Below are 21284 nucleotides of genomic sequence, written 5' to 3'. Positions count from 1 at the left end.
CATATATAACTGACCTTCCCCCCCTCTACCTCTTTGGAGGAGTTTCTCAGAGCTATCTGAGATGTTGTCTCCCAGGCTACAGCCCTCATTTTGCCCCAGATAAAACTGCACTTACAACGCTCACCTTGTGCATTATATTTAGTCAACAGTTTATAGAACCAATTGTTACTAAACATCCACGAGAAGTTATGTATTTACTATGGGACTTTAGAATCATCAATCATAGGAAACATCATCCAGCATCAAATTATTTTGTAAAAATACTAAGATCAAAGCATGAAAGGACATATGATTGGAAAGGCAGTCACTGATGAATAATTTAATAAAGGAGAAATGAGAAATCTATTCACTAATTCTAACTAGTCAAGACTAACTCTAACCCTTGATTTAATTCCTCTGGCCAAAGCAAACAGCCGTAGATGAAAAAACCATTTGGGCCTTCAACTTTGAGTCTTAATCACAACAAACTAAAAATATCCCAGGACAAAGATGTTTTCCCTTAAAAAATGTATTTTCTGTATACCACTCAACTTTTGTTATCAACTGTATTGTTTTCATTATGCAAGCCTCTATATGTCTTGTTTTGTATTATGAGCATGAATCCATGCTTCTCCATGAACCTCTTAGGGTTTAGGTCTCTATCTGGCTTAGGCTTGAGAGGAAGATCTCTTAAATACAGACTTCGGCCAGGGATTCTTAAATGGGAAATAGCATCACCTCCACAGAGTGTATCTGGAAATGTAGGAAGGTATATTTTGTTTTGTTTTTTAAATTGTCACTGGGGGAATTCCACTGGCATGTATGGCCCAAAAGTTGCTAAAGGAACTGCAATATACAGGGCAGTTTTTCATAACTGGTTATTCCATCCAAAATGCCAATACCAACTCCACAGGGAAATAAGCCGAACTGGCTCCTACATTCATGGATACAAGACAGCAAACTCTTCCTAACAGTGTACTCCATGCTGTTCCACAACACTGGTTCAACTACATGCTGCTCAGCAGTGTCACTTCAACCACACTCTCCCCTTCTCTATTTCTCCAAGATAGCTACTGCAGAAGCCTGAGCCAAGGTTATGTATTTCCTTACTCACTCAATTCTGTGAGGTATAAGGAAAAAAATTTTAATTGTATTTAGGAAGGAAGAATACCAGATTAAAAGCGGCCAGCTAACCGAAGTTTTTGTATCCAAAAGCAATGCTCTGGATTTATGCTGCATCTCAAGAACCCATCTTCAAGAACTAGTGTGGGGCGCTTCCCTGGTGGCGCAGTGGTTGAGAATCCGCCTGCCGATGAAGGGGACACGGGTTCGTGCCCCAGTCCGGGAAGATCCCACATGCCGCGGAGCGGCTGGGCCCGTGAGCCATGGCCGCTGAGCCTGAGCGTCCAGAGCCTGTGCTCCGCAACAGGAGAGGCCACAACAGTGAGAGGCTGGCGTACCGCAAAAAAAAAAAAAACTAGTGTGGGTTTCTTGCTAACAGATAAATAATAAATATATATACATATATAGTTCTACTCTTTTAATGGTTGAAACATGCTGTAATTTCACAAGCATCATCCTACAAATTAATGAAGGATAATCTGCCAATACTTTTCTTTGAGACATATTACACGTGAAAAATGATTTCAGCATAGAAATTAACCTTTTCTCAGTAAGATTTCTTACAGTTTTCCTTGGTTGTTGGAATTAAATAAAGACAAAATGTATCACAAACCTTTAGGCTCAGAAGAAAATTTTTAAAAATAGATTTTCCCGGGCTTCCCTGGTGGCGCAGTGGTTGAGAATCTGCCTGCCAATGCAGGGGACATGGGTTCGAGCCCTGGTCTGGGAGGATCCCACATGCCGCAGAGCGACTAGGCCTGTGAGCCACAACTACTGAGTCTGCGTGTCTGGAGCCTGTGCTCCGCAACAAGAGAGGCCGCGATAGTGAGAGGCCCGCGCACCGTGATGAAGAGTGGCCCCTGCTTGCCGCGACTAGAGAAAGTACTCGCACAGAAACGAAGACCCAACACAGCCAAAAATAAATAAATTTTAAAAAAAAGGCACACCTGGTATTCTTAAAAAAAAAAAAAAAAAAGATTTTCCCAAAGATGACAATATATAAAGGCTTAAACACAACTTCCCTATCTGAGGACCACTGCAACTGAACCCAAGTAATAGAAACAGCCTTATATGAAGGAGCTCAGAAAACTTTTTACTGAATCACTAGTTTCTTTTTACTCTGCTTCTTGAACAGACATCTTCCAACTTTCTGTCAGGAGTAACTGGCTTTACCCCTGACTGAAATGTAAACCCTGCCTTTTTTATGGCCCTTGACTAGATCTGTTACCAAAAAAATGTATAATCAATCTTTTTACCTAAGAGATTATCTATTTTTTTAATTATTAGTAATCTTATCCCCTAGATTCGTAGTATATGTCACCCTGCTAATCATTTTATTTGTATTATCTCATTTACTCTTCACATTAGTCCTGAGATGGTATTGATACTGTCCCCATTTTACAGATGAGAAAACTGAGGCTGAGAGCAGTAAGTAGATTGCCCAAGAACACCCAGTTAATAAGGAAGAGTTAAATCTAGGTCTAGCTGACATCAAAGTCCAAGCTCTTAAAGTATTTTAACTATGCTATCTCTATCGAGTAAAAGATACCCCTGAGTTTTCTTTATCAAATCCAAAGAATTGCCATCCTCTTCATACAACCACCTCTGAGTTCTCCTGCAAAATGCCTTTAACACCTCAGAATCTGCTTGGCTTTTACATCGTCCAAATTGGAAAGACTGTATTTTGAGAAGTAGAGCTTTGTATTAAATCACTGCTAGATAATGAAAGGTTTCAATTAAACAATAACCATTTACTCAGTAATAAGAATTCTAAATATCATACCACAGGTAAACGCTGGTAATATTCCTCTCATTTTATCAAACCATACCAAGTTGCATGACGATATTAAAAATAGCCAACCCTTCCTGGCTGCCTATTTTATGGTAGCTGACTTACATATATTATCTGTGATGGAAAGGGTATTTACCCCATTTTACATATGAGGAAACTGAGGCTCAGAAAAAGAACTGCTTAACTCAGCTGGTAGGTTACACAGTAGACTGGTAATATAAACCCAGATCTATCAGATTTAGAATTTAGTAGGCTCTTTCTACTACAGAATGAGAAAATGTTTCAGAACACTTTGGGGAAAAAATTCTGCAAGTCTTTTTCTTTCTCCCAAACCATCCCTTCTAGTATATTCCTGCTAAATAAACTAGTGTCTGCATATACATTTTTGAAATTTTAATTTATACAATTACTTCATTTAAAAGAACAAATAGGCTAAAAATATTAAAACTAAATAAGGTATCTATTTTCTATATATCCTAAGAATAAAGATAATTCTATGCAGCAAATGAATGTATATTATAGTTAATGAATCTGTTATTAGGTCTAAGTTAGTAACTGAGATTAAGTGGTTTTAGAAATACTAATGCTATTTTATACACATCAATACAAGTTACATCAGGATGTTAACAGAAAACCCTTAGAATGTTGCCTATTCCATTCAGTTAAATTTAAACTTAATACAGGTATCCACAAAATCTGTAATGGCTTAATATATCTAAACATTTTCAAGGTCCTCTAAATTCAGAGCAATTATTTTTTGGAAAGTAAAAAAACTCTATTATTTTTAAACTGTGTAATAAACAGAAGGAAATTGGTTTGTTAATAACAAAATGCTGTGAAATACAAAAAGAACTGCATTACCTCAGACCGAAGCTACTCCGGAAAAGACTGGTTTGAGTGGGTCCATGGAATGGCAGCATTCTAAGAGTCAGAAACTACTAAAGCCCCCACCTATTAGTTAAGGGTAATAGTGAAGGGGCAAGGGTACAGTACCTGATGATGGGCAGGTCGAGGCCCCGCTGCAAACTGAGAAAAGGAGGGAAAACAAACACAAAAGGAAAGGCACAAAGAGTCAGAAACACCACAACAAAAACCAAAATGTCACACATTATGCCAAAAGAAATAAAACCCACAAGAAAAAAAAAACACAAACAGTCAAAGCTTTGCTGCAGGACAGTGACAGACAGGTACTGAGAGTCAAGAGGTTAACACCTCTACCAGAAATAGTTTGCCATTTATCAGCTGGGAGAGAAACAGCTAAGCTGTTAGGCACATAAAGGTGCTTCTCTGATAGGAATTTTTTTAAACCCTAAAATAAAACAAAAGAAAGTTTGAAACACTAAGTGGTTATATTAAGACAAACATATGAAAAGTCAACTATGCTTATGCAACTGATATAACTAGAGGGAATGAGAAATGCTTTTACATTACAAGAAATAGGCAGGAGGTAATTATAATGTCCAGCAGGAAATAAAGAATGTAATAGGATGGATTTCAAATTTACTTAAGTTAAATGGATATCTCACACGTGAAATGGAAATTTCAGTATCTTCCTTTGTTTCTTGGAGTTAAAGATTAAAATTTATCTATTATAAATATATAAGCATATATAAATATATATAAAATATATTTATGATATATAAATATATGTAAATATATAAATAATTATATATATTTAAATTCAATTAACTAGTAATGTTTAATACCAGGCATATGAAAGCGAACAGTAGTAAAGAACATCATTCTGTAACATTAGTAATCAAAGCGGTACTATTATAAGCTCAAGAAGAAAAAAAGAGTAAAAGAAGTCAAATCTCTCAATTACTATTTATACACAACAGCACAAGACTGTATACATGTACCTACTGCTATCTGATATTGAGAATAAAAGCCAAAGAAAACCTAACTTCTTAGCTAAATCATAGAGTACTTGAAAGCGGGTAATACATATTCCAACTCTTACTTTCACTAACTTAGAATGGAAGAAAAAGCTTTTTCACCCATCAAATTTTAAATACAAAATCTCTAAGATCAAATAATTCTTCATCAGAGCAAAACTGGGCTTCCAAAGTGATTTTACTAAAAAGAACAGAGGAATTATTCGGGCCCATAGAGTCATGTACTGGCTACCTACACATTAACTACTGAAACGTTAACCACCCTCTTTAACAGTTAACAGAAAATATTTAGTGAGCAGTTTTGAATGCAAACCTTACAAGGATTTTACTTAAAACATTTAAAAAGCTAAAATACATATTTTCCTTCCGTTGTTTGAGCCTTCCTTCCGTTAGCTCGTTATAATGGGTTATCCAGACTGAAGATGAACTAAGAAACAAACCCTCATACTCAGAATTTAAGTTACCCACAATAGCATATGCAAGAGATTTGGAATTATTTCCTCCACTGCCATTACTTAATATAAAAAATTTTCAAGAAATTGCAGTGGGTCACAAGCCACAATGTAGGAGATGACTGAAGACAGCTCTATCAAGAATTTACCTTAGAAGCTAAAATGTATACCTATTATTTAAGTAATGAAAAGTACCTTGACATATTTTGAAGTTATTCAATACAACTTAATGAGCTCTCCATGACCTGTACGATTACAGTGTGTTAGCTAGCCATTAGATCTGCTAACAACCACTGTAAAATAGTTTTTCAGAATGATGATAATGGCAGCTACTGTTCTTGCAGAACATTTTCTCTTCCAAGAAACTGATGTCTTATATTTTCAGTTTTCCAACTATGAAAAGAACACAGATCAAACCTCTACTATGGACATCAAGCTTCAAGAATAGGTTAACACCACCCAGGTGGTATTAAAGTGGGGGGGTAGAAGTGAGATGTTTCTTCATGACACTTTTGAAGGAAATGGGAGAGAAGGGCCACGTTAAAAAATGAACCTTAGTACAGTAGTACCTGTCTTATCACTGTTCCACAGAAAGGCCCCATTTCTAAGGCTCTAAAATAAAAGTTGAAACTTTATATATTTGGAATGTTCCAGTCAAAAGAGAATTTTCTATGAGCAAGAGGAGTACCTTATAAAATTACACATATATTAAAAAAAAAAAGTTAGTGGGAAAGTACCCTAGTCTATTTTGCACTAGTCACCATTGGCTATTGAGTTTTTCATTTGTAATGACAATAGTCTTAATCCTATGGGTAACTGTAAGCAACAGAACAAACTGTAGTCGCTGCTGGCTCATATTAAAAATAGAAACTTTTGTTTCTTTTTCTTTTTTTTTTCTTTTTAAAGAGGGGTCTTTAAGATGGTGAGGACTGTAGATATTAAGGAAAGCAATCTTCTGTGAACTTGGATCCAACGTTAATGCCACCCACTCACCCACCCACCCACTCTTCTGTGCACAGTTGGTCACTGAGCATGGCCAACATATATTGATATAACTTTGGCACTTAGCACCACAGAATATAAAAATAACCAATGGTTACAGGTTACTGCAAAAGCCAAACTGTCCCCCTCTCTCGATTAAGCATTCAATAGTTTCACTATTTTGGAAGCTATTTTTAAAAAAATTACAGTTTAAAGAGTTCCAATACAACCAGAAAATGGAATATATAGGTAGCTTATCACTATTTTTTTTACTTTTAAACAAGACTTTCAACAATATAAATTTAACTAAGATACTAAGTATCAAGTAGAAATACAGGCACAAAGATCACCTCAAGGAGGGAGGGGGGCCACTTGAAGCCAGTTGGATTGCAAAGGCAGCTGTCCAGGGAAGAACAGAGAAGCCTAAACTGTGCAATTGCCAATGGCCCATTAATGCAGAAATAGAACGGAGTAAGCTTTAGCTGCTCTACAAAGCCATGGGGAGAGTCCCTTCCTTAGTGCAACAGCTTACCTCTCCTCACCAGTTGGGATAGCTGTGGGATGGATGAGACTAGACTATGGCAACTTGGGATGTCAGAAGAAATGCAATCCTGCCAAATTCCAAACCCAACTTCACCCTCCCAGCACCAACACAAATGAAGCAAAGAAAACTGGACCCAAAACAACAAGCAAGAGTAGTGTGGGGTCTGCTAGTCTTGCACTTGTTTTGGGATATGTAATGGAATGTTATGTGTGTGGTTTTTAGTAATGGGGGTGGTAATGGTCACTAGCAGAGCAGATGGTAAAAATTGCATAGAGGATAGTGTCTGAAGAGTTTATGACCACAGAAAAATGGCTGACAACTATAGACAGTTTTCCCCTTGATATTCAATTATAAAATGGAAAGAGGGAAAAAGAAGCCTTGAAATTTATCTTTTAAAATCAAATTCATCTGAAAGGGATATCCCTCTTCAAGTTTAAAATAAAGAAGAATCTAAACCCCAAATTACTCCTGTCTAATTCCCAATAGAGAAGACCCACCCAATTTGTTATTCTTTTCCCCACTATGCCTGGCAAAAACTGCCATGCTAGGTTAGACTTTCAGAGAGGAAGCAATCAGTGCATTTGTGTTCATCAGCCAATAAATGGATGTGGTCAAAAATAATGTGTGCCAGAGGCACCACTGCCTGCAAGAAGTACAGTTTGTTATATTGCTTACAATGCAGTATTTTATCCAGCCTCTTCCAGCCAAGGACCTGTAAACGGGAGTCTGTTCCAAAACCTTCCTCCTCTTCCAGTTGTCTGTGCAATGTATTGGCACTGTTCTGCTGGGCTGTCAAAAAAACTGGTTTAGAGATGCAGCTCTTCAGTCAGGTTTTGCGCCAGTTCTAACCATGTAAATTTAATTTTCTTTTATTTTTCCCCAATAATTATAAAAGGGGTAAAGGGGTAAAAAGGGCCATAGAATCCTTTGCAATAAGAGCTTATCACAACGTTCCATGTTTAATGATTAGAACTGGGGCCTATCTAAATTAATCTGGTGAGATCTCAGGCCCATTCCCAGTAGTCAAGTGTCCACATTCCCAAACCACTCTCAGAACAAAACTTGCATCAGACATCTTGTTGACCATTTCGGCAAAAAAACCCAAAAAACAAACAAAAAAACCCAGACAAGCAAACGGCCAACTAGGACCAAAGTCCCACCTCCTTAGAATGGTTCCACCCCCTGGGAAGAACCAGGATCTAAGAACAGTATTGGAGAAGAGGGCAATAGGGAAAAGGAAGGTAGGAGGAGGATAAGAAAGAGATTACATTTTGGTGAAGTCTGTGATCTCCTAGTTCTTTGACCAATTCTATCACATATTTCAATATTCCTAAATTCATGCATAAAACCAAATGAACAGGAGCTAATGCAATGAAATATTCCTGTACTACAGGCGAAAAAGCAAAGGTGGAGAACCAAAAGAAGATCCCTGTATTCTGAGGAAAACACAGAGCTGAGATACAAGTAGGGGTGTGAGAGACAATGTGAGATGTTACAGAAGCACCTTCTAGCAAAAACTAATCATGCAGGGCAGGAAACAACATTCTAAGGAATGGACAGCTGAAGCCACTGTACACTTTTGTGAAACAAAAGGATGAACCTTGAGTAAATTCTCAGTCTCTGAAATACTTATTGCAATCCATGTAAAAGATGAGCAAAGAGGATGATAGCATTTACACTTGTATGACAATTTATTTACCGTCTGAAGAAATAAATACACTACTGGTGTAAGTCATGCATATGTCCACACAGTCAAATAGTTAGAACTGATCTAGTAACAACGATTCAGTCTTACTTCCCAAAACACTGGAATTTCAGAGTCCAATTAATGAAATTTAATTTACTTTCAAAATCATGCTTTACACTTCTCCTGAATTTTGAACAGTGCAAATAACAAATTAAGAGCTGAGATGAAGTGAACTTGAATGCAACCAGAACTTGAATGACACAGAAAAGTAAAAGAAGATTAAAAGCTCCATTTCTTCTTGTTCTTAATAAATTCAAATTATTCCTATAGGAAAGGTCTGAAAATGCAATGCTATCCAATAATAATAGTAATAATAATTTTAAAAATTATTTTGGTAAAAATTTTCCAAAATCGAGTAAAAATATTAGCCAAAAGAACCTAAGCTACTACAAACACAAACTTAGGTGGAGAATATTATCTAGAACAAGTTTCTGCTTACTTACCGGAGAACGGGTCTGAGGTTGTGAATTCATTGTCTGAGGAGCTTGAGGGTATACCAATGTGGTTGGACCTGCATTCTGTCCAGAGGGATAAGGGGTCTGTCAAAGAATGGCAAGAACAATATCATAACGTGAGTAAATATGGCATAGTAACTCAAATTCAAAGCATTCAAAAGTTTAGGAAAGTGTTTATTAATGTTGTTTACAGCTCTACTTTTAAAAACTTATCTTTATCACAATATCCAGCAATTCAGAATCAGTGCAGCTTTTTTAGAAGTTTTCTTAAATCTCCTGATGAGAAGCAATTTCATCACACTACTCAGAACGGTGAGCAATTTAAAACTTATGAATAATTTATTTCTGGAAGTTTCCATGTAGTATTTTCAGACTGTGGTTGACTGCCGTTAACTGAAACCTCGGAAAGTGAAATTGCAGATAAGGGGGGAATACTGTACTTTATACTGAAGCATAAACTTCTGGCTGTCAAGATAATACACACAGAATTGAGATGTACCCCTTATGAAAACACAGAGAAATCTCTTTCTACACTTCAAAAAGTTACATAAGAACTTAGCCCTCTCATAACTAGTGTATTACAGAAAGGAACAGCAGCCCATTTTTTTCACAGAAGACGCTGAAAACATGCATGCTGGCCATATTTGATCTTATTCAAACTTTTCACCAATATCTTCAACACTAGAGCCATATAAGTAAACACACAACTAACTGCAAAAGAAGTATGTGAATTAACATTCAGGCTCAAGTTCTTCCATTCAGTAATACCACCCTTACTGTCCACACATAGCTGGTGCTCTATCAATACTGAAACTCTATCATTGCTCTCAAAATGAATATTAATAAAACAATTTATTTTCCTTTAGCTTGGAATTACTCTTTTAAACAAGCAAAAAATAATCAAATACTTCTCATATTTAAATTGTATGTATGAAAAGAGCTGATGCATATTCTGTACACAAGCAGTTTCACCTGAATGCAAAGCATAACATCTGATGACTGCCACACATGGTTGTGATTCCTCTCTCACAACGTATGCCATTATATATATGGCAATATATATGTATATTTTTGTATGTATATGTATATATGTATATTTTTTTTGTTGTTGTTAATGGACAACATTATTGGACAACTTTTTATTTTTTATTTTATTTTTTTAATTTTTGGCTGCCTTGGGTCTTCCTTACTGCGCGCGGGCTTTCTGTAGTTGCGGCGAGAGGAGGCTACTCTTCACTGCAGTGCGCGGGCCTCTCATTGCGGTGGCTTCTCTTGTTGCAGAGCACAGGCTCTAGGCGCATGGGCTTCAGTAGTTGCAGCACGTGGGCTCAGTAGTTGTGGCACGCTGGCCCTAGGGTACGTGGGCTTCAGTAGTTGTGGCGTGTGGGCTCTAGAGCACAGGCTCAGTAGTTGTGGCGCACGGGCTTAGCTGCTCTGCAGCATGAGGGAATCTTTCCGGATCAGGGATTGAATCGTGTCCCCTGCATTGGCAGGCTGATTCTTAGCCACTGTGCCACCAGGGAAGTCTCCCATTTTGCAATATGTTAATAGGTGCATTGATAAAGAAATTTTGCCAATACCTCGCTCAGCTTTCTTGTGGAGAATCTGTCCATTCTTTGTGAATGGTTTTAGAAATTTCAAGGAATGATTTTGACTTGTACCTGTTGTTGAGGCAGGGAGTACAACCGTGAAAGATGCCTCTATGCTTTTCCTCTCTTCTCTGCATTTAATGACATGATTAACCAAGTTTATTGATTAAATTATTCTCGAGTAACTTCTTCAATATACTATTACACTTTGTTGAAAAACACTGCAAAAGCCTGAATGGGAACATTCTATGAACATGTTTCATAACATCAAATGTATAGAGAAGCAGGGATAGTCATTTTGATAGTCATAATAGATTTTGTTCATACTTTCCTTTTCAAATACTTTCAAAGTTATCACAAAGATTTACTTCTCCAAGACTATATACATGAATGCTTTATATTTAAATGGCAATCCAGTTCACTGTACAAGTTTACAAGTTGAGACATATTCTCATTTTCATCATTACTTTCAAGTTTCAATGAACTCTCTTAAGTCACTGACTTTTTTTATTAACTGCAGGTAACAACAAAAACTAGCAAATGGTGGTAATTGACTCTCTGTTAACAGAATGCCAGTGAAGGAAGACAAGCCAATCAAAACACACTTTGTACTGCATACATAACCTTTAAGTCCATAATAACTACTTAAAAAACAGTGATTGTGACAATTAAAGATAGAAATCTGAGGGTGAATCCCATTACAACACAGAACACACTAACAGCAACTTAGGTCCAGATGCTGACGGTTTTCAAAATAAGGATGTGTGAAAAAATTGATAAGATTTTCAATTTTCAAAATAGAAGGGAATTAAGCAAACAAAAATAATTATAGCATTTAGATAGCTCTTAATATGTTTCAGAAACCATTCTAAGCACTTCACATATGACAAGGAGATGAAAGGTTATTTCTTAAAACACTCACTTCCCCTTAAATAAATACTGCCGTAAAGACTAAATTCAATATTGTGCACATGTGTGCAGGCACACATAAATCTGATTTAAAAATTATGTAGCCATAGCCTTTCAAAGAGCTATCAGGTGATACTTACCAAATTTTAAATAAGCTTATCCTTTTATTACACAATTCCATTTCAAGAAATTGACCCTAAAGATAAATTCATAATAGCAAAAAATAAAGAAGCACTCTGAATACAGAGTGCTTATAAATGTCTTATAAATGTCTCCATTTATAAGAGAGAGATTAAAGTAAGCTATATTCAGTCAAAGAGAGAACGTAGTGTAATCTCTGAGCTAAGAAAGAATGAGGTAAATCTACATACACTGTCATGGAAAGGTATCTACAATATTAAGTGACATAAGCAAATCACAGAATTAGTAAGAATAAAAATCCTATTTGTGTAGTGTTTTTTGATATATGCTAATAGTATACTCAAAGATGTCTTGGGAAGACATATAGCAAACTTAAAATTGCTACTTCGCAGAAATAGAATTGAAAGAGGGATATAGGATACAACTTGTAGGTTTTATTTTACATACTCTGTATTAAGGGCACACCTCATTTTATTGTGCTGCGTGTTACTGTACTTCACAGATACTTTGATTTCTACAAATTGAAGGTTTGCAGGAACCCTGCATCAAGCGTGTCTTTTTTTTTTAAGTATAGTTGATTTACAATGTTGTATTAGTTTCAGATGTACAGCAAACTGATTCAGTTATATGTATCTACATATATTCTTGTTCAGATTCTTTTCCAATATAAGGTTATTACAAGGTATTGAATATAGTTCCCTGTGCTATATAAGCATGATTATCAACTCTATTTTCCCAGTAACACTTGCTCACTTCATGTCTCTGTGTCACATTTTGGTAATTCTCGCAATATTTTTAACTTTTTCATTATTATTATTATATTTGCTATGGTGACCTGTGATCAGTGATCTTTAAGGTTACTATTATAATTGTTTTGGGGCACCATGAACTGCACCCATATAAGTCGGCGAACTTAATCCATAAATGTTGTGTGTATTCTGACTGCTCCACTGACAAGCTGTTCCCCATCTTTCTCACTCTCCTCGGGCCTCCCTATTCCCTGAGACACAACAGTATTGAAATTAGGCCAATTAATAACCCTGCGATGGCCTCCAAGTGTTCAAGTGAAAGGAAGAGTCCCATGTCTCTCACTTTAAATCAAAAACTAGAAATGATTAAGCTTAGTGAGGAAAGCATGTCGAAAGCTGAGATGGGCAGAAAGATACGCCTGTTGCGCCAGTTAGCCAAGTTGTGAATGCAAAGGAAAAGTTACTTCTTGAACGAAATTACAACTGCTATTTCAGTGGACACACGAATGATAAGAAGACAAAACAGCCTTATTGCTGATATGGAGAAAACTTTAGTGGTCTGGAGAGATCAAACCGGCAACAACATTCCTTTAAGCCAAAACCTAACCTAGAGCAAGGTCCTAACTCTCTTTGGTTCTGAAGGCTGAGAGAAGTGAAGAATTTGCAGGAGGAAAAGTTTAACGCTAGCAGAGGTGGTTGGTTCATGAGGTTTTAGGAAAGAGGCTTGTATTTGTATGTCTCCATGACATACAAATCCAAGGTGAAGCCACAAGTGCTGATGTTGAAGCTGCAGCAAGTTACCCATAATATCCAGCTAAGGTAAGGAATGAAGGTGGCTACACTAAACTACAGATTTTCAGTGTAGATGAAACAGCCTTCCATTTAAGAAGATGCCATCTAGGACTTTCACAGCTAGAGAGAAGTCAACGTCTGGCTTCAAAGCTTCAAAAGATTGGCTGACTATCTTGTTAGGGGCTAATGCATCTGGTGACTTTTAGCTGAAGTCCGTGCTCATTTATCATTCTGAAAATCTTAGGGCCCTTAAGAATTCTGCTAAATCTAGTCTGCGTGCGTTCTATACGTGGAACAACAAAGCCTGGATGACAACACATCTGTTGACAGCATGGTATACTGAATATTTTAAGCCCACTGTTGAGACCTACTGCTCAGAAAAAATGATGCCTTTCAAAATATTACAGCTTGTTGACAGTGCACCTGGTCACCCAAGGGCTGCGAAGGAGATGTACGAGATTAATGATGCTTTCCTGCCTGCTCTCACAACATCCATTCTGCAGCCCATGAATCAAGGAGTAATTTCAACTTTCAGGTCTTATTATTTAATGAATACATTTCGTAAGACTATTTAGCTGCCATAGATAGTGATTCCTCTGATGGATCTGGGCAAAGTAAATTGAAAACCTTCTGGAAAGGATTCACCATTCTGGATGTCATGAAGAACATTCGTGATTCATGAGAAGAGCTCAACATGTCAACAGTAACAGGAGTTTGGAAGAAGTTGATTCCAACCCCCCGCGGGGTTCCAGACTTCAATGGAGGAGTCACTGTAGATGTGGTAGAAACAGTAAGAGAACTAGAATTAGAAGTGGAGCCTGAAGATGTGACTGAATCGCTGCAATCTCATAATAAAACTCTGTGACAGATGAGGAATTGCTTCTTATGGATGAGCAAAGAAAGGGTTTCTTGAGATGGACTCTAATCCTGGTGAAGATCTGTGAAGACTACTGAAATGACAACAGAGCTGATAAAGCAGTGGCAGGTTTTGAGAGGACTGACTTCAGTTTTGAAAGACGTTCTGCTGTGGGTAAAATGCTGTCAAACAGCCTCGCTTGCTACAGGGAAGTCGTTCGTGAAAAGAAGAGTCAGTTGATGCGGCAGACTTCAATGTTATTTTATTTTAAGACATTGCCACGGCCACCCCAGCCTTCAGCAGCCACGACCCTGGTCAGTCAGCAGCATCAACATCGAGGCGAGACCCTCCAGCAGCAAAAAGATTATGACTTGCTGAAGGCTCAGATGATGGTTAGCATTTTTAACAATAAAGTACAGGTGACCCTCAAAAAACAGGGGTTCGATCTGTGTGGGTCCAGTTACATGCGTATACTTTTCAATAAATACTACAGTGCTTCATGATGTATGTACATCAAATCATTATGCTGTACACCCTACTGATACAGCACTGTTTGTCAATTACACCTCAGTAAAACTAGCGGAAATAAATAAATACTACAGTACTACACAATCTGTGGTTGGTTGAATCTGCAGACGTGGAACCAGGGATACAAAGTGCCAACTATGGGACTTAAACATCCATGGATTTTGGTATGTGTGGTGGGCCCTGGAACCAATCTCCCAAGTTGTTCAAGGGTCCACTGTGTTTTTTAATTAAGGTACGTACATTGATTTTCTTAGACATAATGCTATCGCACACTTTATGCACTACAGTATAGTGTTAACATAACTCTTATATGCACTGGGAAACCAAAAAATTTGTGTGAATTGCATCACTGCTATATTCGCTTTATTGTAGTGTTCTGGAACCAAATCCACAATATTGCCGTGGTATGCCTATATGTATTTTTCCTTTTTCATAAGAATTAATTACTTTTATAATAAAAACTCATTGAAGATAAACTCTGTGATAGTTTCCCTTTCCTTCAACTTCCCTTCATGTGATAGAAAATAGTAAAGCAAACCAGAAAATCCAGTAGGAGGTCTGTATTTTGCGAACTTTTAAATATTTCGGAAAACAACTGAAATATCGTCTCATAAATCACAATGGAAACTAAATCAACAATATTTATGGAAATGTAACACAAAGACACTATGCTGTGGGTTATGTGCCTAAATGAGGCCAATAATATATGTTTACTGGTGTTTTAAGCTTCAAGAAATCCACAATTTAATCAATAAAGAGATAGATAATAGATATACGTAGTATTTACTCAGCCATACAGTATAATCCTTTGTAGTCATTAAAAAAAGATACAGAGGAGCATTTAATGACATGGAAAGAATGATATTGAGAGAGAATGCTGAAATAAGCACATATATGTACAAAGTGTTGGTAGTATCTCAAGTCACTAGAGAAATACCAAAATTACTTAATAAATTGTGTTGGGATGACTAGATAATCATCTAGGGGGAAGGAGGATATATACGCTCAACTGATGATACCAAAAAATTCCAGATTGATTAAAAATGTTGGAATGTAAAACATGACACTTTAAAGGTACCAGAGGCAAATCTATTTTTGTCATCTTAGAGCTGGGAATTACTTTTTTTTTTATAAATTAATTTTATTTATTTATTTTTGGCTGCGTTGGGTCTTTGTTGCTGCGCGCAGGCTTTCTCTAGTTGAAGCGAGCAGGGGCTACTCTTTGTTGAAGTGCGCGGGCTTCTCATTGCGGTGGCTTCTCTTGTTGCGGAGCACGGACAGGCTCTAGGCGTGCGGGCTTCAGTAGTTGTCGCTCGTGGGCTCTAGAGCGCAGGTTAAGTAGTTGTGGCGCACGGGCTTAGCTGGTCCACGGCATGTGGGATCTTCCCGGACCAGGGCTCGAACCCCTGTCCCCTGCATTGGCAGGCAGATTCTTAACCACTGCGCCACCAGGGAAGCCCTACTTTTAAAATCTAAATAAAAACAGTACCTATGGATACACCAAATATTTTTTTAAAATAGACTATTACTATAAATTTATAAAAGTTCTCAATTTTAATATTTTTCTCTATAACTATATTTGTATATACATGCGTAAATGTGTTCCTTCATTCTTACTAACTAGCTATTAGAGGATATAAATAGTGAGAAACTCTTCTATCAGATAAATGTTTGACATCTAAATCTGGCCAGAGAAGTAAAGATAATACCTTAAAGTCTAGACCAGCACTTTGACCATATTGGCATCCACAATGCTTCGAAGCACCTTCAACCTCTTACAATTGTCTTCCTGAGAGATACACAACCAGTGTAAATAAAAATTTCTGTGATGAACTTTTTCATCTTGCAAAACTGAAACTGTACAACCACTGGTCCAATTTAAATTTTATTTATACACATTTTAATCACTTAGAATTTAAATTTAAATAACCAGATATGGCTAGTTGCTACCATACTATACAGCGCAGATGCAGAAAGCTGTTAATTCCAAAATTTTACTCTTCTCATGTCTACCTTTTATATCTTTACAAATGTAACTCTAATTTTACAGAAGTACAGTAACATCCCATAAGCAAGAGTCCACGATAAAACGCTGGAGAGAGAAGCAGAGACGTATCACTGAACTGGACATGCAGTCTTAAGCATATTACAATTGTCCCTTGCTGTCCCCTCTGGGGCTTGCTTCCAAGACCCTCATGGATACCAAAACCCACAGATGCTCAAGTCTCATATAAAACAGTTTTAGTACAGCAAGCCCTCCATATGCGCAGGTTCAGAACCCGCAGATACAGAGCGCCAAATGTACTTGTTTTCCTCAGCTAACTAAAGACTAAAACTTTATGGCACTGATTCTCAGAATGTGGACTGCAGAGCCCTAGTGATGAGAAGGCCTGGGAGAGAAAACAGTCTCACAATATTAATGCCAAGATGATGTGCTGACATTTGCACTAATGACAGAAAAACAAGAAGGGTAAAACTACTGGTGCCTTAGTAAAAACCAAACCAATGGCAGTCCTTGTATTTTTCACTCCCACACTCTCACCATGCGCTCACAAAAAAAAAAAAAGAGCGAGTACTTAAGTATGTCATTTATGTGACAGTAAAAATCATTAATTTTTATTCTGAGATAATTATAGAGTCACGTGGAGTTTAAAACATAATACAAAGAGTTTCCATATGCTCTTCATCTAGTTTTCCTTAATGGTAAAATCTTATGTAAGTATAGTACAATACCAAACCTTGAAAAATAACATTGATATGATCCAGCAAACTTATTCAGATTTCTCCAGTTCTACGTGCACACACATTTTCGTGTATATTTAGTTCTGGGCAATTTTATCACATTTATAGGTTCCTGTCACCACTGCTACAGTCACAATACAGAAAAGGTTCTTCACGGAGATCCTTTGCACTACCCTATAAAAGCCATAGGCACCTTCTTTCCTTCCTCTTTTCTACCTTCACCTCTTATGCATCTAACCTTTAGGAACCACTAACCTATTCTCCATCTCTGTAATCTGATCATATAGAGATGTCATAAAAATGACATCACGAAGTAAGGAAGCTTTAGAACATGTCTTTTTAATATACTGTGTGACCAAATGAGAGAAAACAACTGAAACACTTCTGCAGTATATTGGGGTTAGCAGGTTATATCAAGAAAAAGCATTTATAAGACTGTTTAAGTAACAAGCTGAACTAGGTGCTTTCTCCATGTAACACCATGTTACTTGAAAGAATAAATAAGAGACAAACTAAGCTTATGCAGACCTTGGTACACGGCATTTTATTGAAAATGAACAAAGTGAACTTATCGAGGAAAATTGAAAGTATTTGTCACCAATGATAAAATTCAAGCTTTCAAATGAAAATTCAACTTTTAGAAAATGTGTAACTATCACCATGAGCTTGGCATATTCCCAACATGTAGACTTTCCAGAAAGAATGTGATTTTTTTATACTGTATAATAAAACAGTACGTGAAAGATCCACATAACTCAGTCAAGCAATATTTTACCAATGACCCACGCACGATGATATACAGAGTATATAATTAATTCAAGTACAAGACAGACCAATAGATTTTAATGTAACAGAGTACCAAAAGTTCACTAATATGGAGTCAGATTCCATACTGCAACTAACGTTTAAGAAACTACCACTTTTTCAGTTTGGTATAGTATCAAATAATAACCACAACTTTCTGAAGAGGCTGTATAAAATATGCCTCCCTTTCCCAGTTACATCCCTGGGTAAGACTGTATTTTCCTCATATACTTCAACTGAAATAACACTGTAACAGGTCAAGTGCAGAAGCAGATATAAGATTCCAGCTAACTTCTATTAAGCCAGATATTAAAAGATTTGCAAAGCTTTGAATAATACAATTCTTCTCATCAATTTTTTTTGTTTCAGAAAATATTTTTTCAAAAAAATGTATTATCAGGTTTACAAAAATAGGTTTAAATTTATTTTAAAACAATATTTTTAAATTCCTCAGTTTTAATTTCTAATACAGTAAATATTAACATATATAAGATAAAATATTGAGAACCCCAAATATTTTTATTTAAGAGTACAAAGAAGCCCTGAATCTAAAAGTTTTGAGAACACTGACCTAGATTAATACTAGAGCTGAAAGGGATCTTCCTTTACTTATTGCTATTAAAATATTAAACATTCACTTTGTTTCCCTATCCTTAAGTTTTTCCTCAAAACTTTCTATTCCTGATGGCTGAGCGACAGTTTGTTTTCACTCTCCCAAATTTCCACATTAATGTGGTTTACTGTGAACCTAAAATAATTTCCATCCGCACTGCTTCCAGGAACCTTCAATCTTTCAAAAACTGTCTTCCTGAGCTCTACATAACCACATTCAAAAGAACAGGAAATGTAGTGGTGTTTTTGCCTGTCCTTGCCCCAACCCCTACCTGGCATGGCACAATCTGGAGGAAGACACACAATTCCCAGTTCCTCCTTCAGAACAGAAAGAAAAAGGCTGAACTTGTTTGTAACATTCTGGCTTGTCTGGGGGCTGAGGGGTTGGTTTCTGTCTCACCTGACTCAGACCAATGATGGGAAGAGTGACATAGTTTGGATATAAGATTGGGTCCCTGAAAGGAGTGGCACCTGCTGAACTACATGCGAGCTGCAGGAAGGCTTCAGACCTGCAGGCACCTGGGGCAAGAGACTACAGGCAGGAGAACACAACAGAACATTTAAGGCCTTGAGAAGAAGTCAGGGTAAGACTGGGCAATAACAACATTTAAAAGGAGCCACATATACAGTAGAATTGGGGGGAAACCAAACACACAAGCCCGGGGAAGATGTATGCACAGAAAAGGAAACTAGAAAAACAATATATAAAGAAAATGAGAATATCAACAAAGAAATAGAAATTGTAAAAACAAGCAAACAATTTCTGGACTAGAAAAATATAATAACTGAATTTTAAAAATTTACTTGAAAGGTTCAACAGCAGATTCAAAGAGGCAGGAAAAAAAAATGGTGACCTTGAGGACAAAACCTTTGAATTTATCAAGTTCAAGAAGAAAATCAAAAAAATAATAATAAAAAAGTAAACAGGGCTTCCCTGGTGGCGCAGTGTTTGAGAGTCCGCCTGCTGATACAGGGGATACGGGTTCATGCCCTGGTCTGGGAGGATCCCACATGCCGCGGAGCGGCTGGGCCCATGAGCCATGGCCGCTGAGCCTGCGCATCCGGAGCCTGTGCTCTGCAACGGGAGAGGCCACAACAGTGAGAGGCCTGCGTGCCGCAAAAAAAAAAAAAAAAACTAAACAGAGACTAAGGAACATAAGGGACCCGATCAAAAAACCAATACGTGCTTATCCCAGGAGAGAGGAACCAAGATGGCGGAGTAGAAGGATGTGCTCTCATTCCCTCTTTTTTGTTTTTGTTTTGTTTTGTTGGCGGTACAAGGGCCTCTCACTGTTGTAGCCTCTCCCGTTGTGGAGAACAGGCTCCAGACGCGCAGGCTCAGTGGCCATGGCTCACAGGCACAGCCGCTCCGCGGCATGTGGGATCCTCCCGGACCGGTGCGCGAACCCGTCTCCCCTGCACCGGCAGGCGAACTCTCAACCACTGCGCCACCAGGGAAGCCCCTCTCACTCCCTCTTGTGAGAACGCCAGAATCACAACTAGCTGCTGGACAATCATCGACAGGAAGACACTGGAACTCACCAAAAAAGATACTCCACATCCAAACACAAAGGAGAAGCCACAATGAGAAGGTAGGAGGCACGCAATCACAGTAAAATCAAATCCCATAACTGCTGGGTGGGTGACTCACAGACTGGAGAACACTTATACTACAGAAGTCCACCCACTGGAGTGAAGATTCTGAGCCCCACGTCAGGCTTCCCAACCTGGGGGTCCAGCAACAGGAGGAGGAATTCCTAGAGAATCAGACTTTGAAGCCTAGCGGGATTTGATTGCAGGACTTCAACAGGACTGGGGGAAACAGAGACTCCACTCTTGGAGGGCACACACAAAGTAGCGTGCGCATCGGGACCCAGGGGATGGAGCAGTGACCCCAGGGGAGACTGAACCAGACCTACCTGCTAGTGTTGGACGGTCTCCTGCAGAGGCGGGGGGGGTGGCTGTGGCTCACCGTGGAGACAAGAACACTGGCAGCAGAAGCTCTGGGAAGTACTCCTTGGAGTGAGCCATCTCAGAGTCTGTCATTAGCCCCACCAAACAGTCCAGGTAAGCTCCAGTGTTGGGTTGCCTCAGGCCAAACAACCAACAGGGAGGGAACCCAGCCCCACCCTCAACAGTCAAGCGGATTAAAGTTTTACTGAGCTCTACCCACCAGAGCAACAGACAGCTCTACCAAACACCAGTCCCTCCCAACAGGAAACTTACACAAGCCTCTTAGACAGCGTCATACACCAGAGGATAGACAGCAGAAGCAAGAACTACAGTCCTGCAGCCTGTGGAAAACACCCACATTCACAGAAAGATAGACAAGATGAAAAGGCAGAGGGCTATGTACCAGTTGAAGGAACAAGATAAAACCCCAGAAAAACAGCTCAATGAAGTGGAGATAGGCAACCTTCCACAAAAAGAATTCAGAATAATGATAGTGAAGATGATCCAGAACCTCAGAAAAAGAATGGAGGCAAAGATCGAGAAGATGTAAGAAACGTTTAACAAAGACCTAAAAGAATTAAAGGACAGAGATGAACAATACAACAACTGAAATGAAAACTACACTAGAAGGAATCAGTA

At 38.0% G+C, this 21284-nt stretch overlaps 1 protein-coding gene across 23 annotated transcripts in view; it reads right to left on the bottom strand.

Moving 5' to 3' along the window:
• Nucleotides 1-21284, bottom strand: part of EIF4G3 (eukaryotic translation initiation factor 4 gamma 3) — a 362883-nt gene that overhangs the window by 172520 nt on the left and 169079 nt on the right. For 11 of the 23 annotated variants that reach the window (XM_033433181.2, XM_033433186.2, XM_049706431.1 and 8 more), the window contains 3 exons: nucleotides 8959-9054; nucleotides 7444-7557; nucleotides 3887-3919 (listed from right to left, as the gene is read on the bottom strand). In XM_033433181.2, coding sequence (XP_033289072.1) covers nucleotides 3887-3919; nucleotides 7444-7557; nucleotides 8959-8988 — 177 coding nt within the window. In that variant the 5' untranslated portion in view covers nucleotides 8989-9054. Of the gene's footprint in view, nucleotides 1-3886; nucleotides 3920-7443; nucleotides 7558-8958; nucleotides 9055-20611; nucleotides 20768-21284 lie in introns of those variants that run through there. The other 12 variants (XM_049706459.1, XM_049706447.1, XM_033433183.2 and 9 more) reach the window with 4 other exon arrangements.

Source organism: Orcinus orca, chromosome 1 (genome assembly GCF_937001465.1).
Source record: "Orcinus orca chromosome 1, mOrcOrc1.1, whole genome shotgun sequence".
Taxonomy (NCBI): Eukaryota; Metazoa; Chordata; class Mammalia; order Artiodactyla; family Delphinidae; genus Orcinus; species Orcinus orca.
This window is presented reverse-complemented; position numbering and strand designations above follow the sequence as displayed.